Genomic DNA, 20,454 nt, shown 5'->3' on the forward strand with positions numbered 1-20,454 from the left:
GGGGTGAGAAGCAGGCACCCCCAGGGCAGGCCAGATGCCCTGCAGCTCTCCCCAGCCCCCTCTACACCCACCTTCTGTGACCCTGTGGTCTCCACGTGATCTTGGAGCCAAGTAGCCACTTGTTGGCCATCTGGAGGTGAAAATTTGTGAGGCCCACCAGGGTTCTGACAAACCTCTTGTTAGCATCTGATGGCTACTGTACCCAGTGCCACCATGAGCACCCCCTGCCATATCTGATGGCAGCTTCCCAGCCCGGGTGCTGGCTCTTCTTCCTCAACATAGCCAGACCAACTGGGATCCAAAGCCTGGCCCCACCACTCGTGATCTCTGTGGTTTGGGGCCTTTAAGATCCTCTGCTTTTTGGTTTTGGTTTTGGTTTTGAGATGGGGTTTCACTATGTGCTCAGGCTGGTCTCAAACTCCTGGGCTCAAGCGATCCTCCTGCTTCGACCTCCTGAGTAGCTGGAACTACAGGCGTGCGCCACCACTCCTAGCTAGACCCACTACAGAACGCAGTTGCAATAGTTGCCTCCTAGGATCGTCATGGTGTTTAATTGACACAGGACCTGTGTCACACCAAGCCAGGATACGATTTCTGTACTTTTTCTTTTCCTTCTGTCTGTGGGTTCCTGCTTCTGGGTCATGGACGCCCTCTAGACCCCCGGGCCACCAACCCTGCACCCCAACCCCATCCCAGGCAAACTCAATGCTCCCCATACCAGCCCTTCTGCCTCAGGCTCCTTCTGCTCCTTCCCTTTTGGACTGGGTGTGTTGCCAGGGCAGGGAGCCCCTCCTGGTCTGGGACAGGGCCTGTGACCTAACCGGTAGCCCTCCCATGTTTGTGGGAGGCACAAACAAATGACAGCTGAAAAGAATTTGTGGACTTGGAAATGACCGTGAAACCTGTCAGCACTGTGCCTTCACGGGGGACTGCTTCTAGTCGGCAGCCAACTAGGGCCTAGACCTCTACAGCCTACACCCCTGAAGGGGCCTCTGGGAAGCACGGGTCCAGGAGATGGGGTGGGAGCTGGGCAGTTGCAGGGGTCCAGCTCTGAGGTGCTGATGCCCCATTGAAAGGAAGGTGCAGGCTGAGCGCGGTGGCTCACGCCTGTAATCCCAGCACTTTGGGAGGCTGAGGCGGGCGGATCATGAGGTCAGGAGATTGAGACCATTCTGGCTAAACACGGTGAAACCCCGTCTCTACTAAAAATACAAAAAATTAGCCAGGCGTGGTGGCGGGCGCCTGTGGTCCCAGCTACTCGGGAGGCTGAGGCAGGAGAATGGCGTGAACCCAGGAGGCGGAGCTTTCAGTGAGCTGAGATCACGCCACTGCACTCCAGCCTGGGCGACAGAGTGAGACTCCATCTCAAAAGAAAAAAAAAAAAAAGAGGAAGGTGCAGGTGCAGGGGAGGTGGTGAGCTACATTCACAGGCTAGAATCCAGAGGCCTTGGCTGCAACTGCAGACCTCCTCTCCCTCCCCGAGTGTTTTGGCCTAACGTCTCCAGACTGGCTGTTATTGACTGAGCTTGTCAGAGACGGCCTCCTCTCTTTACTTTTTGGACACAGTAGTTTCATCAGAGGTCTGAGGTTCTCACTTCGAAGCCTCTCCTCGCTGTGGCAGATCTGAGCCAGAGCTGTGCACTGTCATGAACCTAACCCAGTGACCTTAAAGAAATGAATCCCAAAAGAATATAGAACAATGGACGTCTGTTTTTATAGATTTCCCTGGAATTGTAAAGATCGGCTTAATTGCAGTAGCAGAGTTCATCATTTTCTAGAAGGATACCTCAGACAGGGAGAATTTTTAAAGAAATTGGTCTGAAGTCTTCCTGCCCAGGACAAACAGGAAGGTTTCATGGTGCTGACAGTGTATCTGCCCTCCCCCTGGAGTGGCCTCTTAGATACCCTGTGAGGAGGAGCAGGAGGCCCCTGGTGAGGAGATGGAGGTCACAGGTCAAGGGGGCCACAGGGTAGGTCCACAGGGCAGTGGCCTGTGAGTGCTGTGCAGGGCTGCTGGGCAGGGTCGGTGGTGATGTCATTTGTGGTTCACCCTACCCCTCTTGTCTCTAAAAAAATTTTTTTTTAATCAAAAAAAAAAAATTGATTCCCAGGCTGGCCTTGAACTCCTGGCCTCAAGAGGTCCTTCTGCTTTGGCTCCTGAGTAGCTGGGATTACAGACACGCGCCACCATCCCAGCCCACCTGGGTCCCTGGGGGACAATATAACAGCCCCCACCTCTATATGCCTACCCTGCCCCTGCCCCATCCCGGATAAGTCCCTGCCCTGAAGCGAGGCTCTTAGTTTTATGACAAAACAAATGTAATGTTATCACTAAACAGCAGCAATCCTGCAGTAGAGTCCAGAGATACAAAGTCCAGGGTAAAATCCCTCCTGCTCCGTCCACCAGAGGGGAGCCCTGGAGGGGGCCCAAGTGCCAGCTCCCTGGAATGACATTTCACAAGTGAGCGTCGTTATATCAATTACGAGTCAAACCCACTGTGACTGCCAGACATGTGAGTCGATTCCCTGGAACTGTCAGTGCCTTTAGTTCTTTGAGTGGGGGTGTCTCTCTTTTTCTTTCTTTTTTTTTTTTTTTTTTTTGAGACGGAGTCTTGCTCTGTCATTCAGGCTGGAGTGCAGTGGGGCGATCTTGGCTCACTGCAACCTCCATCTCCCAGATTCAAGCAATTTTCCTGCCTCAGCCTCCTGAGTAGCTGGGATTACAGGTGCCCACCACCACACCTGGCTAATATTTTTATTTTTAGTAGAGATGGGGTTTTGCCATGTTGGCCAGGCTGGTCTCGAACTCCTGACCTCAAGAGATCTGCCCACCTTGGCTTCCCAAAGTGCTGGGATTACGGGCATGAGCCACCAGGCCTGGCCAAATTTTTGTTATTGTTGTTATTGTTGTTATATAGATGAGGGCTTTCTGTGTTGTCCAGGCTGGTCTCAAATGCTTGGCCTTGCCTTCTTATGTGACAGAACAACAGGCCTGAGCCACCGCGGCTCCTGATTTTTTTTGTTTTTTTTTAAATATTTTTAATAGAGGCGGGGTTTCACCATGTTAGCCAGGCTGGTCTCGAACTCCTGGCCTCAAGCAATCCACCCGCCTCAGCCTCCCAAAGTGCTAGGATTACAGGCATGAGCCACCCTGCCCAGCCTGGGGGTGTCTCTTTAGTGGCTCAACAGGAACCTCAAAATATCAGCATTGCCAGAGTTTTGAGGGATTAACTGAAGCACAGGGCCAACTCCATCTCTGTTCCTGCATCTTCCAGAAGGCTGGCCTCCCTTTGGGACCCCCTTCCCAGAGCTCTGGCTCAGAGCTGAACTGAAGAGACCTGGGAGGAGATCAGCCTGGCCTCACTCCAGCCCCACACCACAGGCAGGGCCCACGCCTCACTTTCCCCAATAAAATAAATCTTGTGGCTCCTCTGAGCATCTCAAACACGTGATCTTCTCCCGATTAACAACCCGGCCTGCGTGTTCTTGGCTGCTGGCTGCCGACCTCAATTTAGAACTGTCTGCTGCTCAGCTGCTGGAGAAGGAGGGGCCTGGAGAACCTAGGAGCGCTAAAGCCGAGGGGCCTGTGCAGCTGAAGTCTGGGGCGGTGGGGGGCGGCTGCTGCCCCCCAGCCCAGGATCCAAACAGCATCTCAGAGGACTGCAGCAGGGGTTAGAGCCCCCCCAGGCAGGGCTGCTGCTTTGGGAATTTTCAAACTGTTTTCTGAGGTGCCGCTGATGAGTGGGGGGAGGGGTGGCTCCTGCAAAACTGGCTTTGTCATGGTCATTGACATCGTGATCACAGCCGAAATGGCCCCACGTGGAGCACGTCTGCGTTGTAGGAAAAACCGCTCTCAGGATGTTGCCTGTTATACTATATAAAAAGCTGACAAATCCTCTCCGAGCCCAGAGTCCGGGAGAGGTTTGTGTCTCCCGCTGCCTGCAAGCCTCCTTACTTTGGCACGGGGAGAACTGTGGGCAGACCTGCCTCCCTCTCTGTCTACCGCCAGGAAACGCTTGGGTTTCTTTATTTTGTTTTCCTGCCTCCTTCTTTATTTCTCATCCATCACCAGCCTGTGCTTTGATCCCAGGTGGCCTCTTGGCCTTTGGGAAGAAGGAGAGTTGGGAGCGCAGGCTCTGCTATGCCCCAGCCCTGGATGGGGTTGTAGCTCCACTCTCTACCTGCTGAGGGATCCGGAGCTAAGTGCTTCAACTCCCTGACCCTCAGACTCTTCTTCTTCATAAAACAGGGGCTCTCACTTTGCCTTGGGGTCTATTAGGAGAGGTAGAGTGGTCTGCGTAATATGCTTGGCACAACTCCGGCACACAGCAAGTGCAGGAGAGGCAGGGGCTGCACCTGCAGAGGTAAGCTCACAGGATGCACGAGACTTGTCTTTCTTTCTTTCTTTTTTATTTTTTTGAGATGGAATCTTGCTCTTGTCGCCCAGGCTAGAGTGCAGTGGCATGATCTCTGCTCACTGCAACCTCAGCCTCCCAGGTTCAAGTGATTCTCCTGCCTCAGTCTCCCGAGTAGCTGAGATTACAGGCATACACTACCACACCTGGCTAATCTTTGTATTTTTAATAGAGACAGGTTTTGCCATGTTGGCCAGGCGGGTCTCAAACTCCTGACCTCAGGTGATCGGCCCACCTCAGCCTCCTGAAGTGCTGGGGTTATGGGCATAAAAAAGTTAGCCCGGCTAATTTTTGTATTTTTAATAGAGATGGGGTTTCACCATGTTGGCCAGGCTAGTCTCTGTTGTATAGTATAACAGGCTAGGCTGTTATATTATATAAAAACCTGACAAATCCTCTCCTAGCCCAGAGTCCGGGAGAGGTTTGTGTCTCCCGCTGCCTGCATGCCTCCTTACTTTGGCACGGGGAGAACTGTGGGCAGACCTGCCTCCCTCTCTGTCTACCGCCAGGAAACGCTTGGGTTTCTTTATTTTGTTTTCCTGCCTCCTTCTTTATGTCTCATCCATCACCAGCTTTCTCTCTTCTCAGGCCTGTGCTTTGATCCCAGGTGGCCTCTTGGCCTGAGGAGTCTCGAACTCCTGACCTCCGGTGATTCGCCTGCCTCAGCCTCCCAAAATGTTGGAATTACAGGTGTGAGCCACCGCGCCCGGCCGTGAGCCTTAACAGGCAAGTGGGTGGGATTGAGGCAGCCTCAAGTGACCTGTCGCTCTCTCCCTTTGCTTCCCCTCCAGGAGGACAGTCAGTGACCCACACTGGCCTGCCCATCGTGGCCTCCCTGGCCAACACAGCTGTCTCCTTCAGCTGCAGGATCACCTATCCATACACTCCCCAATTCAAGGTTTTCACAGTCAGCTACTTTCATGAAGATCTCCAGGGACAAAGGAGCCCTAAGAAGCCGACCAACTGCCACCCTGGACTGGGCACAGAGAACCAGAACCACACCCTGGACTGCCAGGTCACCCTTGTGCTGCCGGGTGCATCAGCCACTGGCACCTACTACTGCTCTGTCCGCTGGCCACACTCCACGGTGAGAGGCAGCGGCACCTTCATCCTGGTCAGAGGTAAGGCTTCCTCTGTGGCTTTTCCAGGGCAAAGGACACAGAGGTTTCAAATGGCAGTTTGGGACTTTGGATCGGAAATAGAGAATGGAGCCAGGCGCGGTGGCTCACACATCCCAGCACTTTGGGAGGCCGAGGCGGGTGTATCAGCTGAGGTCAGGGATTCGAGAACAGCCTGGCCAACATGGTGAAAACCCGTCTCTACTAAAAACACAAAAATTAGCTGGGCATGGTGGCAGGTGCCTGTAATCCCAGCTACTGAGGAGGCTGAGGCATGAGAATCGCTTGAACCCAGGATGGGAAGTTGCAGTGAGCCTAGATCGCACCATTGCACTCCAGCCTGGGTGACAAGAGCAAAACTCCATCTCAAAAAAAAAAAAAAAAAAAAAAGAAAAGAAATAGAGAATGGTTTGCCTTGTCTGCCAGTGTTGGCAAAGCAGGCAGAGCCACTTCAGGGAGCCCCGGCCTGTGGCTGTGCCAGGGCTCCACCTGGGTGTGGAAAGGGCAGGGCCGGGCATGCAGATCTGCCCCTAAACGCTGCTGGCAGGTTACCTAAAAGAGCTCACTTGGGCCCTTGGTCTCAGTGTGCCATGGCCATCATGGTGGGGGAACTTCTGCAGAACTAGGTATGTGCATGTATGTATTTGTGGGGGCCTCGTGTATGTGAGCACTTGGCTCATGTATAATTCACCTTTCCAGGGACAGATCTTTAGTTTTCATCACATTCTCTTTTTTTTTTTTTGAGACAGAGTCTCACTCTGTCGCCCAGGCTGAAGTGCACTGGCACAATCTTGGCTCACTGCAATCTCTGCCTCCCGGGTTCAAGCGATTCTCATGCCTCAGCCTCCCAAGTACCTGGGATTACAGATGTGCACCACCACATCCGGCTAATTTTTGTATTTTTAATAGAGACAAGATTTCGCCATGTTGGCCAGGCTGGTCTCGAATCCTGACCTCAAGTGATCCGCCCACCTCGGCCTCCAAAAGTGTTGGGATTACAGGCATGAGACAGCACACCCAGCCAGTTTTCATCACATTCTCAAAGGAGTGATGATCCCAAAAGTTAGGAGTGAGCCATCACCAAAGCCCTGATTCTCTGACCTACTTCTGCGATCCCCTGGAAGGAGCTGGTGGCTTCGGAATCCCATAGACCTGGGTTTGAGCCTCTGTCCTGCTGCTTGCCCGATGTGATCTTGGGCCTGGTCTTCATGGCGATCCTCTGCCTTCCAAAGACTTGGATGAGGTTGAAGGAGATGGTGCCCATATGGGCTGGTGGCTGACAATAGGCAGTGTTGGGGAAATCATGCTCATGTGGCTGGCACGTGGTTGGCACTCCGTGTGTTTTTGCCAGCCAGATGGATGGATGGATGGGGGGAGGGGAAGGAGGACTGGATGCCAGCAGGAGGGACCAGGGGATGGCATGGGGTGGGAAGGCTGGGCCTCACCTAGCCTGAGTGCAGCCCCCTGTCAGTCCCAGGATAAACCCGCCTCCTTCAGCCCTAGCCACATCTACCCGTATTATCACCACCTCACACAGGGAAAAGAAGAGGCCCCGAGAGGGGAGACATCTCGCTCAGGGCCCTACAAGCAGCCTGCAGGGGAGCCAGGTCACTGGGGCAGGGGCACCGGAAGAGCAAATGGTCCCTGTCTTTACAGAGAATCAAGGCAGTGAACATGAAAAGGAGTGAGGGGGACAGTGAAGGCCCGAACCCTGGCTCCCAGGGGGCCTAGTGGGGTGTGGAGCGTGTTGGCGGGGTAGCATTGAAAACAGAGTCCTGAGTGAGGGAGAACATCAGGTGTGTGTGCCCCGCTTTCTCCTGGGTCACTGACCCCTCTGCTCCCCTGCACTTCCTCCTAGACGCAGGGTACCGAGAGCCCCCGCAGAGTCCACAGAAGCTCCTGCTCTTTGGCTTCACCGGCCTCCTGAGTGTCCTGAGTGTAGTGGGCACGGCCCTGCTGCTCTGGAAGAAGGTACGGGATCAATGCTCACAGCCACGCAGCCCCTCCACCCGACACGCCACGGGCTGGGGGTGCCTCCCGGGGGCAGACAGGCTGCGTGCCTGCCCTCTGCAGGGCGTCTGGTGGGCCCTGGTGAGGTAACATCCACACCTGTAACAGGTGGCCCTTGTGGCCCCTTGCACCGGGGCTGGGGGCACCCCTCCTGTGCCGCTCCCTGTGCTGCCATGGGGCACCTTTTGATCTCGTTGCAAGAAACCAGGGCTCTGCAGGCTTTCCCAGGTCCCACGTCCCTCTGAGAACCTGGGAGAGGCTGCAGGCCCTCCTGCCTACCATTTCTAGCTCCCCAGATTAGGGAATCCCTGCTCAGGTTTTCTTGATCCCAGCAGGCTGGAAGGGATGAAGGGGCTACCAGCCACTCGCACAGGTGCCCTCCCACACACCCTCCCACACACCCTCCCACACACCCTCCCACTCACCCTCCCACACACCCTCCCACACACCCTCCCACTCACCCTCCCACACACCCTCCCACTCACCCTCCCACACGCCCTCCAGCAATCCTCCCACACACCCTCCCACTCACCCTCCCACTCCCCTTCCCACACACCCTCCCACTCGCCCTCCCACTCGCCCTCCCACTCGCCCTCCCACTCGCCCTCCCACACACCCTCCCACACGCCCTCCCACACACCCTCCCACACGCCCTCCCACTCGCCCTCCCACTCGCCCTCCCACACACCCTCCCACTCGCCCTCCCACTCCCCTTCCCACACACCCTCCCACACACCCTCCCACTCGCCCTCCCACACACCCTCCCACTCGCCCTCCCACTCGCCCTCCCACTCGCCCTCCCACACACCCTCCCACACACCCTCCCACACGCCCTCCCACTCGCCCTCCCACTCGCCCTCCCACACACCCTCCCACACACCCTCCCACTCGCCCTCCCACTTGCCCTCCCACACACCCTCCCACTCGCCCTCCCACACACCCTCCCAGACACCCTCCACCATAACTCCATGAGGAGGCTTTTTCCCATTTCACAGCTCTGGAAGGTCAGGCTCAGAGACATTGTCATTTGCCCAGGGCGGCATAGTTAAGTGTACTGCAGTCAGGGCTAGAGTGCAGGATGAGGCAGCTTGGTGCATTTCCTCACCTGGACGGCTCCTACTCACGCTATGGGTGGCACCTGCCTGGGGAGGGAGCCTCTCTGCTGGGGCTCCCCTCACGCTCATTGTCACCTAGCCCTATGGATTCCTATTCGATGCCGGCCCACCCTCCCTGCCTGGCAGCAAGTGCCAGGGGGCCAGAGGCCGAGGCAGTCTTGCTCACGGGCTCCTTGCCTAGCACATGACAGTGCTCAGACGGCATGCTGAGTGAAAGGATGCAGTGCCCAGCGGGTACCAGGTTCTCCCAGGCTCAGGGGTGCAAAGGTGATGGGTCAGGGCTCGTCAGAGGCTGCTGTTAGCAGCTCAGGCTACTGCTCCACCCTCCGGGGACCTTCAGGGCCAAGCCTGGGGGCAGCTGAGTCAGCGACAGCCCTGGGTGTGAAGGGTGAACACCGGCACCATCACCGGGGTCTCCCTGCATCCAAAGGCCGAGACCCTACCCACACCCAGAGAAGAGCTCTCTTTCACAGGAATTTATGTGTTCATTCATTCAACAAACACTGAAAACCTACAACATTCCAGGCCCTGTTCTAGGCACCAGGGATACAGCAATGACCAAATTGAAATCAAGAAATCTCTCTCTGAGGCCAAGCGCGGTGGCTCATGCCTGTAATCCCAGCACTTTGGGAGGCCAAGGTTGGTGAATCACTGGAGGTCAGGAGTTCGAGACCAACCTGGCCAACATGGCAAAATCCCGTCTCTACTAAAAATACAAAAATTAGCTGGACGCATTGACAGGTGCCTGTAATCCCAGAGGCTGAGGCAGGAGAATTGCTTGAACCTGGGAGGTGGAGGTTGTAGTGAGATTACACTACTGCACTTCAGCCTGGGTGACAAAGCAAGACTAAGTCTCAAAAAAAAAAAAGAAATCTCTGTCTGCCAGGTATGGTGGCTCACACCTGTAATTCCAGCACTTTAGAAGACTGAGGCAGGAGGATTTCCTGAGCTTAGGAGTTCAATATCAGCGTGGGTAACAGAGAGAGACCCCATCTCTACAAAACATTTTAAAAAATTAGCCAGGCATGGTGGCATGCACCTGTGGTCCTGGGCTACTTGGAAGGCTGAGGTGGAAGGATCGCTTGAGCCCAGGAGGTCAAAGCTGCAGTGAGCTGTGATCACACCACTGCACTCCAGTCTGAGCGACAGAGGGAGACCATCTCAAAAAGAAAGAAAGTTTGAGACCAGCCTGACCCCCGGGGTGAAACCCCGTCTCTACTAAAAATACAAAAACATTAGCCAGGTGTGGTGGTAGGCGCTTGTAATCCCAGCTACTTGGGAGGCCGAAGTGGGAGAATCGCTTGAACCCGGGAGGTGGAGGTTGCAGTGAGCTGAGATCACGCCAGTGCACTCCAGCCTGGGCGACAGTCTCAAAAAAATAAAAATAAAGAGGCTGGGTGCGGTGGCTCATGCTTGTAATCCTAGCACTTGGGGAGGCTGAGACACTTGAGGCCGGGAGTTCAAGACTAGCTTGGCCAACATAGCAAAACGCCATCTCTACTAAAAATACAAAAACTAGCTGGGTATTGTGGCACGTGCTTGTCATCTCATCTACTCAGGAGGCTGAGGCAGGAGAATAGCTTGAACCCAGGAGGCAGAGATTTCAGTGAGTTGAGATGGCGCCACTGCACTCCAGCCCCTGGGCGACAGAGCGAGACTCCATCTAAAAAAAAAAAAAGAAGGAAGGTCTGGGTGCAGTGGCTCATGCCTGTAGTCCCAGCACTTTGGGAGGCCGAGGCAGGCAGATCACAAGGTCAGGAGATTGAGACCATCCTGGCTAACACTGTGAAACCCTGTCTCTACTAAAAATACAAAAAATTAGCCGGGTGTGGTGGCCACACGCCTGTAGTCCCAGTTACTTAGAAGCCTGAGGCAAGAGAATCACCTAAACCTGGAAGGCGGAGGTTGCAGTGAGCCGAGATGGCACCCCACTGCCTGGGCGACAGAGTGAGACTCTTTCTCAAAAAAAAAAAAAAGGAAAAAGAAAAGAAAGGAAATCTGTTTTCATTAAACTGGCGTTCCTGTTGAGGCAAGACAGACGATGAACCATCCAGTGAGTAGGTCGTATATATCAGATGGGATAATTATTGGGGGAAACTCAGCAATATGAAGGGAGGTCAGCATGGGAATGGAGAAGCGCCTGGAATGAGGGAGGCAGGTGCACATCAGGGCTGGGCGTGCCAGTGGGAAAATAGTGGCTGCAGGTGCTCTCAGGCAGGAGCGGGCATGGGGTGTCCCAGGAGCTGCATGGGGGCCCATGTGGCTGGTGTAGCCTGAGCGCACAGAGAGTGACGGATGGGAAGTGGAAGGAGATGCAGCCAGGTAGGGGGCACTGAAAGGAGTTTAGCCCTTACTCTATGTGATACAAGGGAGGGGGTGAGATCAGACCTAGATTCTGATAGACCCTCTGTCTGGGTGAGGGACACCCAGTGAGGAGCTACTGCAAAGTCCAGGCAGAGGTGACAGGAGCCAGGACCAGGGTGGCCTCAGGGAAGTGGTGAGCAAAGTGGGTGAAAGGCTGGAAGCGGACCCAAAGGGACTCGTGCGAGCGGTTTGCTCTGCTCCCTCGGGGAGTAAGGCCTGAGCCTGGGGGTGTTTGGATCTGGGCCTGCCAGGCAGGTGTCAGGTGAGCTGTGGACTGGAAGAGCAGGCGAGGAAGCTGAAGGTCAGAGCAAGTGGCAGGCCTGGGTCTGGAGCCTGTGCCTTAGTTTCCCATCCTTGTCTTAAGGCTGGGGATGTCATGGCTTCTCCAAGAAGGCTCTGAGGTGCTAAAAAAAACATGAGCTTGGCCCCTTTTCCCCCCGGGAGCCCCAGGGGCTGCATTTCCTGCCTTCTGTGAGCCGGTGGCTGGGTCAGGGCCTCAGTGACGATGCTGGCTCCCCTCCTTCCTATGGGTCTGACACTGGTGCTAATGGTCCTACTTTGACCTTGCCCTGTTAATGAGCTTCAGGGTGAAGCAAGTCGCAGGCCCTGGGTGCCACTGTGAAGCCCAGGAGGGCTCTGTGCTCCGCCTTGACTCCAGCCCAGTCAGAGGGACGAGCTGAGCCAAGAAGACCCGAGATGGGTGGGAAACACTTCCTTCAGCTTCCATGAACCCAGGGTTAGGATGGAGACCTGCCGGCTTCAGGCCGCCTCCCTCCTCAAGCCAGCACGAGTGTGCACCTGCCATGTGCCCAGCCTGGGCCTTTCTTGCACACCCAACTCTCGCCCTCAATATATGCCCTCCCTCCCCGCTTCTGCTTTTCCCATGATGATAGCAAGTAGGGTATCTCTCGATTTGTTCACTACCGAGCAGCCCCCAGGCACTCAAAACGAGGCCAGGGGAGGAGCTGGGGCGTGGACACAGAAACTGGGCTTCCGGCACAGGTGACAAGGGACTTCCCACCGCCTGCGGACCCCCACCCAGGCTTACAGGAGTAACCCACACAAGTGCCCTCTGTGTACATGAAACACAGTGGGCAAGGAACACAACGGGGCCAGGCGAGATCTTAACCTTGAGCCCCGCATTTGCTGAGCAACCCCAGCTCCTGCCTTACAAAGATGGGACCAGACCATAGAGACTGGATCACAGTATCAGTAAAGGAGGGGACAAAGCTCAGAGCCCAAGGCTTGAGTTCTGGTCACTGCTCCCTCCCCTCCAGGATGGCCTCAGTGACTCCTGCCTTCCTCTTCCTCCTCTCACCACCCTGCCTGTGCTTCCAGGAATGTCTGCAAAGTGTCATCACTAGGCTGAGTGCCAACAGGGTGAAAGCAAGCCCTCTTGTCAAGTATGGATCCTCTCTGAGCCTCAGTTTCCTCCTCTGGAAAAGGGGTAAGGAGGATAGACCCTGCCCACTAAGTGAACGTGGAAGGAGAGCACTTTTTTTTTTTTTTTTTTTGAGATGGAGTTTCACTCTTTGCCTAGGCTGGAGTGCAATGGTGTGATCTCGACTCACTGCAACCTCCGCCTCTCAGATTCAGGTGATTCTCCTGCCTCAGCCTCCCAAGTAGCTGGGATTACAGACGTGCGACACCACGCCCGGCTAATTTTGTATTTTTAGTAGAGACCCAGTTTCACCATGTTGGCCAGGCTGGTCTCAAACTCCTGACCTCAGGTGATCTGCAGGAGAGCACTTCTGAGGCACCAGTTGGGTGCCTGACACACAGTAGAAGCTTCCTGCTGCCCACACACCCTCTGTACCTGGGGAGGATAGCTGATGTGAGAGCCTGGGCTGGTAGGGAAAGAGAACCCGGAGGCCAGAGCAGCTGCTGCGTTTGCATTGCTAAAGCAGCCCTGGGAGCCCCTGGTTCACTGTGGATGCCCCTGATGGCAGCAGCAGGATGGGGTAAGGAGAGAGTCCAGTAGAAAGAGGCTCCCTCCTGGCACAGAGGACCCGGGAGCACCTGCGGTGGTGGATAAATGAATTGAAGCTGGAAACTACCAACCAGAAGTGGCAGAGGGTGGACCCGAACCGCAGTTGGCAGCTTTGGGGACAGTGAGGACAAAGCGCAGAGTGTGCGACTCCACTGGGGCGAGTCTGGAAGAATGGCATTGCCTCCCGGGGCAATGCCTGCACCTGACTTCTGCAAAGGCCGGCAGGGAGGGCACGGAGCTCATACCCCCGGGAAGGTGGGAGCTGAAGGGTGGCAAGAACTGGAGATGCATGAAGTCTGCCCGGAGGGGCTGGGGCAGCAGGGATGGGGGTAGAGCCCAGGAATGGATGACCCGCAGGTGGCACAGTCAGCCCTGCCCGCAGGCCCTTCAACAGCAGAGGCTTCCCAGGCCCTCCTTGTTCTCTGTGTTCCGGCACGTGGGATCCCTCCCAGAGATCTCCTTCTTTGCTTTCTGGATCCAGCTTCCATGTACCCAGCTCAGAGAGGCCCTCTCTGACCCCATGGCTTTCTTCCCTGACACCTCCTTTGCCTCTGCCCTCGTCATCTGTAGGTTCCCTGAGCTTACTCCATTTCTTCCTCAAGGCCAGCTCTGTGAGTCTGGGTACCTCTCGGCCTGTTGCCTGCCCAAGCCCCAGCCTCTAGCACAGGCCCCCCAACATACTAGGCCCTCAATAAACATTTGCTGAAGGGCTTACCATTTATAGGGCCCTTTCACACCTGTCATTAAATTCATTCATTTAGGCTGGGTACGGTGGCTCACGCCTATAATCCCAGCACTTTGGGAGGCTCAGGTTGGCTGATCACCTGAGGTCGGGAGTTCAAGACCAGCCTGGCCAACATGGCAAACCCCCACCTCTACTAAAAATACAAATTAGCTGAGAGGCAGAGGTTGCAATGAGCCAAGATTGCGCCACTGCACTCCAGCCTGGGCGACAGAGCTGAGCACCTACTATGTGTCAGGCCCTGTACAGAGGCTGGGAACACAGCAAGCTAAACTCTTAGCTGGGCAGATCAGCTGTTATGCTGTCATGACCTGTTCAGGAAGGAAGGAAGTAGAAACCAGCAGGGGGCTTAAAAGCACAGACTTGGGCCTTCGTTCTGTTCCAGCTCTGCCACTTACTAACTTCTGCGAGCTTGAGCTGGGCGGTCCGGGCTTCAGTTTCCCCAGTGGGGATGCCAAACAGAGGAGCTGTGTCATGGGGTTGTAGAAGGCACAGAGGGGGCCGGGCGTGGTGGCTCACAACTGTAATCCTGGCACTTTGGGAGGCCGAGGTAGGTGGATCATGAGGTCAGGAGTTCAAGATCAGCCTGGCCAAGATGGTGAAACCCCGTCTCTACTAAAAATACAAAAAAAAAAAAATTAGCCGAGCATGGTGGTGGGCCCCTGTAATCCCAGTTACTCGGGAGGCTGAGGCAGAGAATTGCTTAAACCCGGGAGGCGGAGGATGCAGTGAGCCTAGATTGCGCTACTGCACTCCAGCCTGGGTGACAGAGCAAAACTCCATCTCAAAAAAAAAAAAAAAAAAAAAAAAAAAAAAAGAAGGCACAGAGGGACCAGTGTGGGTCTGAGGCGCTTTGAGTACTAGGAGAGGTCTCTCTCTTGAGAAGGCAGCGATCACCATGATTCCTGCTGTGAGAGTAGGTCTTGGGGCTCCCGCCTGGCTTGAGGGGTCAAGGTGGTCTTCCCAGAGCAAGCTCTCCCTGCGGCTGGCCCGTCCTCACCCTCATCCTCTCATGGCATTGGACACAGCAGGCCTCCCGCCTCACAGCACACTCCTCCTCTTGGTTCCAGGACGCCATGCCCTCCTGGTTCTGTTCCACCCCATAGGCAGCTTTGCTGGGTCACCCCCCTCTTGGTGACCTCTAAATTCTGACTCTAAATCCCAGGCCCCTTCCTCTGAGCCCTTCTGTGCTCTGTCTGTGCTCCTGCAGCGAAGGTTCTGCTCTGCAGGTGGCATTCCCTGTCCACAGATGCTGCTGCTCAGACCTCTCCCCAAGCTCCAGACCATGGTCCACAGCCCCACGTGGGGGCCTGAGGGCGCCGCCACCTCGTGCGTCCAGAGCAGTGCTCAGTCCCCAAGTCCTCTGCGTCCCAGCACACGTGCTCCAGATGCTCAGGCTCTTCTCTCTCCCCACATCCATCCCTCAGCAAGCCCTGCACTCAGTCTGTCCCGCATCCAGCCCCTTCCCCGGGGCTTCCTAGGCGTCCCAGGCTGGGCTCCATCACCCTCTCCTGGAATATGGGTCTCTGCTGCCACACCCTGGCTTCCGTCACACCCTGGCATCTGTCTTTATGCTGTCTGTCCTGCCAAAGCATAGCCCCTGCAGGTGGGGGACTTAGTGTCCCCAGCACCTGGGGGGAGCCTGGCACACAGTGTATGCTTGTGGAAGGAATGACAGGATAAATGCATGCAAGGACCTGGAAGACAAGGCAGAAGTGGCCAGGGTGTGAGGTGGGCAAGGCCCCATTATCGCTCCCATTTTACAGAGGAGGAAACTGAGGCCCAACAGGCTTCCTGAGCTGCTGATGGCAGCACCCCTGGTGTGCAGAGCTGGATCTCAGCCCAGGCCTGGTGACTCCCTGTCCCACCACCGTCTACTAGGGAGGGGAGACTTGGGCCACAGAGAGCTGGGCGCGGTGAGAGAAGCCACACTAGTGATTCATCTGAAAATCACAGTTGAAAGGCAAGTGTTGGCCCCGAGGACAGAGCGCTCGGTGGGCAGGGAGCAAAGCAGCCCCACCCCCGTAGTGTAATGTGGGTTTTCAAGAAGGCTGCCTCCCTGTTCCACGGGACCCCTTGCCCCGACCCAGCACCCCCAGGAGGCCTCTCTCCTGGAGATTCTGCCTCCTCCCCTTGCCAGCCCCAACCTACAGTCCACCCCGCATCTGTGGCAGCAGAGAGAGGTTTATACAATGCAACTGCGGCCACTTCCCTGCCCTGGTGGCCCCCACTGCCCTTCGGGTAGACACCATGGCATTTGGCCTTTCGTGGCCCCACCCGTGCCAGCCTGTGGCTCATCTCCTCCTTTCCGTCTAACTGTCCATTCTTCTGTGCATCCATGACACTCCTGCCCCTGAGCTGTTCGAAATGCCTAAGACACCTTCTTAGACTGGGAGAGCTTTGAAGTTCCTCCCGTGTCTTCAGAAGACAGCGCAAGATGGCCCTGAGACGTCCGCTTCAGTCCCCTGCAGTCTTGGGGCTCCTTCCTGGGACCCCCAGTGGCACTCACTTCTCTGGCAACCCCATCAGTCTCACTAACAGAGCCTCGAGGCCAGGCGTGGGTCTTGCTCACCACAGGGTCCTCCATGCCCAGCCCAGGCCCAGCGCGTAGGAGGGCCAGGGAGGGACACCAAGAGCTAACTGAGCTCCAGGGACCTTGCTTTCCAGTCCCGGTAGGTCCAAAGAGCTGAGCCCAGGTCAGCCTCCTGGGAGACCCCCTGCCCATGAGCTCACATCCTCAGCCCTGGTGGTGTCCAGGCCGGCCAGCTCAGCAAAGAGACAGACACTAGGTCCCTAGCTGCCTTGACAAGAGGAGGCACCGAGGTGCACTGGGAGGACCACAGCCTCTGACTGTGACGGTGCCGTCAAGAAGCAGGTGGTGGAGGGGAGGCGGCCCCGGATTTCAGGACACACATCTGGGTTTGCTCCAAGGACAGCCTTTTACCAGCTGGACAAGCCTCAGCTTCCCCCTTCTGTTTTTGTTTTGTTTTGTTTTGTTTTTGAGATGGAGTCTCACTCTTTTTGCCCAGGCTGGAGTGCAATGGCCCAATCTCAGCTCACTGCAACCTCCACCTCCCAGGTTCAAGCAATTCTCCGCCTCAGCCTCCCAAGTAGGTGGGACTACAGGTGCTCACCACCACACGTGGCTAATTTTTGTACTTTTAGTAGAGACGGGGTTTCACTATGTCGGCCAGGCTGGTCTCGAACTCCTGACCTCAAGTGATCCACCCACCTTGGCTTCCCAAAGTGCTAGTATTACAGACATGAACCACTGCACCTGGCTCCCTGTCTGTTAAATGGGCAATTCCATGCCCACCTCCTCTGGCTGTTATGAGAATTAAGTGAAAATAAGGACAAGTCCCAGCAGACTTCATAAACTGTCAGCTGGCTACACAGATGCCAGCACTGCTCTGTGTCTGTGAGGCTTACACATTCTAACTAAGCAGAGGAGTCAAAACTCCAGCTCCTGTCTCGTCAATATCTTGGTGAAACACAGACCCGGATTCAAATCTTGCCTCTGCCACTTCCTGGCTGCATGGCCTCAGCAAGTCACCTGCCCTCTCTGAGCCTTCACTCCCTCATGTACAGAACACAGAGGATGGAAAGATTCACCTGCGGTTTGTGGAGGGTGTGTGAGAGAAGGCAGGTCAGGTGTTGAGAGCCCTACCTGGCTCCGTGCTCTGAGCCATTATGTGCTGTGACTAGGGGTGGCTCCGGCTTCTGCCTGCGAGTCAAGTAGCTCTCAGCAGCTAATCCGACAGTAAATGGGCTGGGGTTTGGCAGGAGGCCAGGGTTTTTAATTAGCTTCTGCCCTGAGATGAGGCAGTTGTGGCTCCACTGTCAGCAGTGGCAGTGTGGTGCCTGCAATGAAGGGGGATGTCCAGGCCACCTCCTTCTGCCTCCGGAGGGCTGCCTGTACCGCCTCCTGACTCCCCAGCCTTCACCTTCCCAGCAGGCCCGGCCCAGCCTCCACCACGACCACCGGGAGCTTTGTCCAGCACAGCTCTGACCCTGGCGCTCCCACTTCCAGCCCTCAGATGTTTCCTATGCTCTTCAGGCAGCCTGCACGGCCATGCCACGCCTGCCCCTCCCAGGCAGGCTCCCCTCTCTGGCCACACACTGACCTTCTCTCTCTCTCTCTTTTCCTTTCTTTTTTTTTTTTTTGAGGGGGGGCACGGATGGTATCTTGCTCTTTCACCCAGGCTGGAGTGCAATGGTATGATCTTGATTTACTGCAACCTCCGCCCCCTGGGTTCAAGCGATTCTCCTGCCTCACCCTCCCAAGTAGCTGGGATTATAGGCGCCCACCACCACGCCCAGCTAGTTTTCATATTTTTAGTAGAGACACGGTTTTGCCATGTTGGCCAGGCTGGTCTCAAACTCTTGATCTCAGGTGATCCACCTGACTCGGCTTCCGAGTCCCAAAGTGCCGGGATTACAGGCATGAGCCACCACGCCCGGCCTATGCTGACCTTCTCTAAGTGCCTGGAGACCTCCAGGCCTTGGCACCTGCTGTTCCCTCTACCTGGGGCTCCCTCCTCCCTCTTTTGCTAAATGAACTTCTTGCCCTCAGGATTTCACCTTTAATATCGCTTCTGCCCAGTGGGGCATTGGTTTCCTCCTTGTGTGCCAGAGGCTCTGTGCCTGGCGATCAACCCACATGCCATGTTTTGGCAAAACCACTGGTTCATCCTTCATCTTTTCACTGGTCCCTAAACTCCAGGAGGGTAGGGACAGTGCCCACCTCCTCACACTGCCTGGCTTGCCAGTGCCATCAAGTGTGTGTTGGTTGACCAAGGGCCTTCTAAGCACCACCTCCTAAGCACCAGGCACCTACTCCTTGTGCCTTCTTTGTAACTTTGCAACAATCTCACAAAGGAGGGTTATTGCTGAAGAAACCAAGACCCATGGCCGGGCGCGGTGGCTCACGCCTGTAATCCCAGCATTTCGGGAGGCCAAGGCGGTGGATCACCTGAGGTCAGGAGTTTGAGACCAGCCTGTCCAACATGACGAAATCTCGTCTCTACTAAAAATACAAAATTAGCCAGGCGTGGTGGCACACATGCCTGTAGTCCCAGCTGCTCAGGAGCCTGAGGTGGGAGAATCGCTTGAACCCGGGAGGCAGAGGTTGCAGTGAGCTGAGATCGCACCATTGCACCCCAGCCTAGGCAACAGAGTGAGACTCCATCTCAAATAATAATAATAATAATAAAAAAATAAATAAATAAACCAAGGTCCAGAGAGGGGAACTGGCTCACTCAAGGCCAGAGCCAGTGACAGCACAGGAGGACTGGACACTGGACCTGGCTGGCACCACTAGGGGCCCACCCATGGCTGCTGGCTCGGTCCCTGGGGCCCTGCCCCACTGGCACTGGTCCCAGTAGCTTGTGTCCCTACCAGCCAGGTGCTCTGTCCAGGGACAACACCTCGTGTGGGCCTTTTCCATTACCTGTGTCTCCAGGAATGGCCCGATGCAGGTCTTGTAGGCATTTGCCATGTTTCCCTGGAGAGGGTGAGTGGGAGAGACTGAGTGATGAATCTCTGTGTGACCTCATGACAATCTGCCATCCTTTCCCCTGGTGGGGTCTGTGCGGGGAGGAAGACGAAAGCCACTCATCCCTGGCCCTGACGACTTTCTCCTTACAGAAGCGGATGCGGGGTCCAGGGAAGGACCCCACCAGGAAGTGCCCAGATCCAAGATCTGCCAGCAGCGCCAAGCAGCATCCTTCAGAATCTGTCTACACAGTGAGTCCTGGGGCCCCCGGCTCCCTCCACCTCTTTCAGGCCTTAGGCAGAGTCTGTCTTGTACCAGGGTCTGTCTGGCTCAGTCTTGTACCAGCTGTGTGGCCTCTCTTAGCCTCAAGTTCCTCATTTGTAAAATGGGGATAACAATTCTCACCTCGTGGAATTTCTATGAAGCTGAAAATAGATGACACGTGCAGGGCTCCTGGAAGGCATACAAATGTCAGGTGCCCCCCATGCCCTGTTCCCCTCCTTGGCATGGATCCTCATTCTGGGACAAGGGGTAGTGACAGCACAAGTTGGTGAAGAATGAAGAAGGCGCCTTCATCTGACCAAACAGCTGTTACCACTTCCTCCTGTTTTTATTGTATAAACAACAAAAATCACAAAAAGAGGAAGAGGTCAGGCGCCATCCTACGCCCTTAACACATCAGTGATTTTTAATTATTTGCTCTCTGCCCTCCTGACACATGCAGATATTGTCTTACATGGTCACAATCACAGCAGAGACACGCGTTGGGACCCTGTTTGTTCCACTCTCTGCTGTGTTGTAGGCATTTTCTGAAACAATCTTCCTGGAGGTGTGGGCGTATCTCCAGGAAGTGGAAGGTGGGTGCAGCGTAGGGGCCGAGGAGGCCAGGCTGCCCCAGCCCGGCCAGCGAGCCAGCCCTCTGCCCAGGGGCTGGGGCCCGGGAGGGCTGGGAACACTCTTTTTGCTACGTTCCTTTCGGCTCCACGAACAACATATGCTCCAAGTAGAGCAAGTGAAGAACAAATGCCACCCAGTGCCAGCTGGGGTCCCCATCTCGTGAGATCCGGCACCGCCAGGTGGGCTCCCCACTCCACGCCTGGAAGGCACACAGCCCTTCTGGGGCCCTGCAGGTTCCCCAGGTGCACGCTCCCCAGGTGCACGCCCCCTGGCTGCGTTGGCGCTTGGGTTCTGCTCCTACATGCTGCC

General features: G+C 55.7%; 1 protein-coding gene across 1 annotated transcript in view; it reads left to right on the forward strand.

Annotated features, from left to right (window-relative positions):
- The window catches only part of NFAM1 (NFAT activating protein with ITAM motif 1), a 50,527-nt gene that overhangs the window by 15,881 nt on the left and 14,192 nt on the right, over positions 1–20,454 (forward strand). The window contains exons 2-4 of the mRNA XM_055252577.2: positions 5,207–5,536; positions 7,392–7,504; positions 19,401–19,499. Coding sequence (XP_055108552.1) covers positions 5,207–5,536; positions 7,392–7,504; positions 19,401–19,499 — 542 coding nt within the window. The remainder of the gene's footprint in view (positions 1–5,206; positions 5,537–7,391; positions 7,505–19,400; positions 19,500–20,454) is intronic.

Source organism: Symphalangus syndactylus, chromosome 18 (genome assembly GCF_028878055.3).
Source record: "Symphalangus syndactylus isolate Jambi chromosome 18, NHGRI_mSymSyn1-v2.1_pri, whole genome shotgun sequence".
In the NCBI taxonomy this organism is placed as follows: Eukaryota; Metazoa; Chordata; class Mammalia; order Primates; family Hylobatidae; genus Symphalangus; species Symphalangus syndactylus.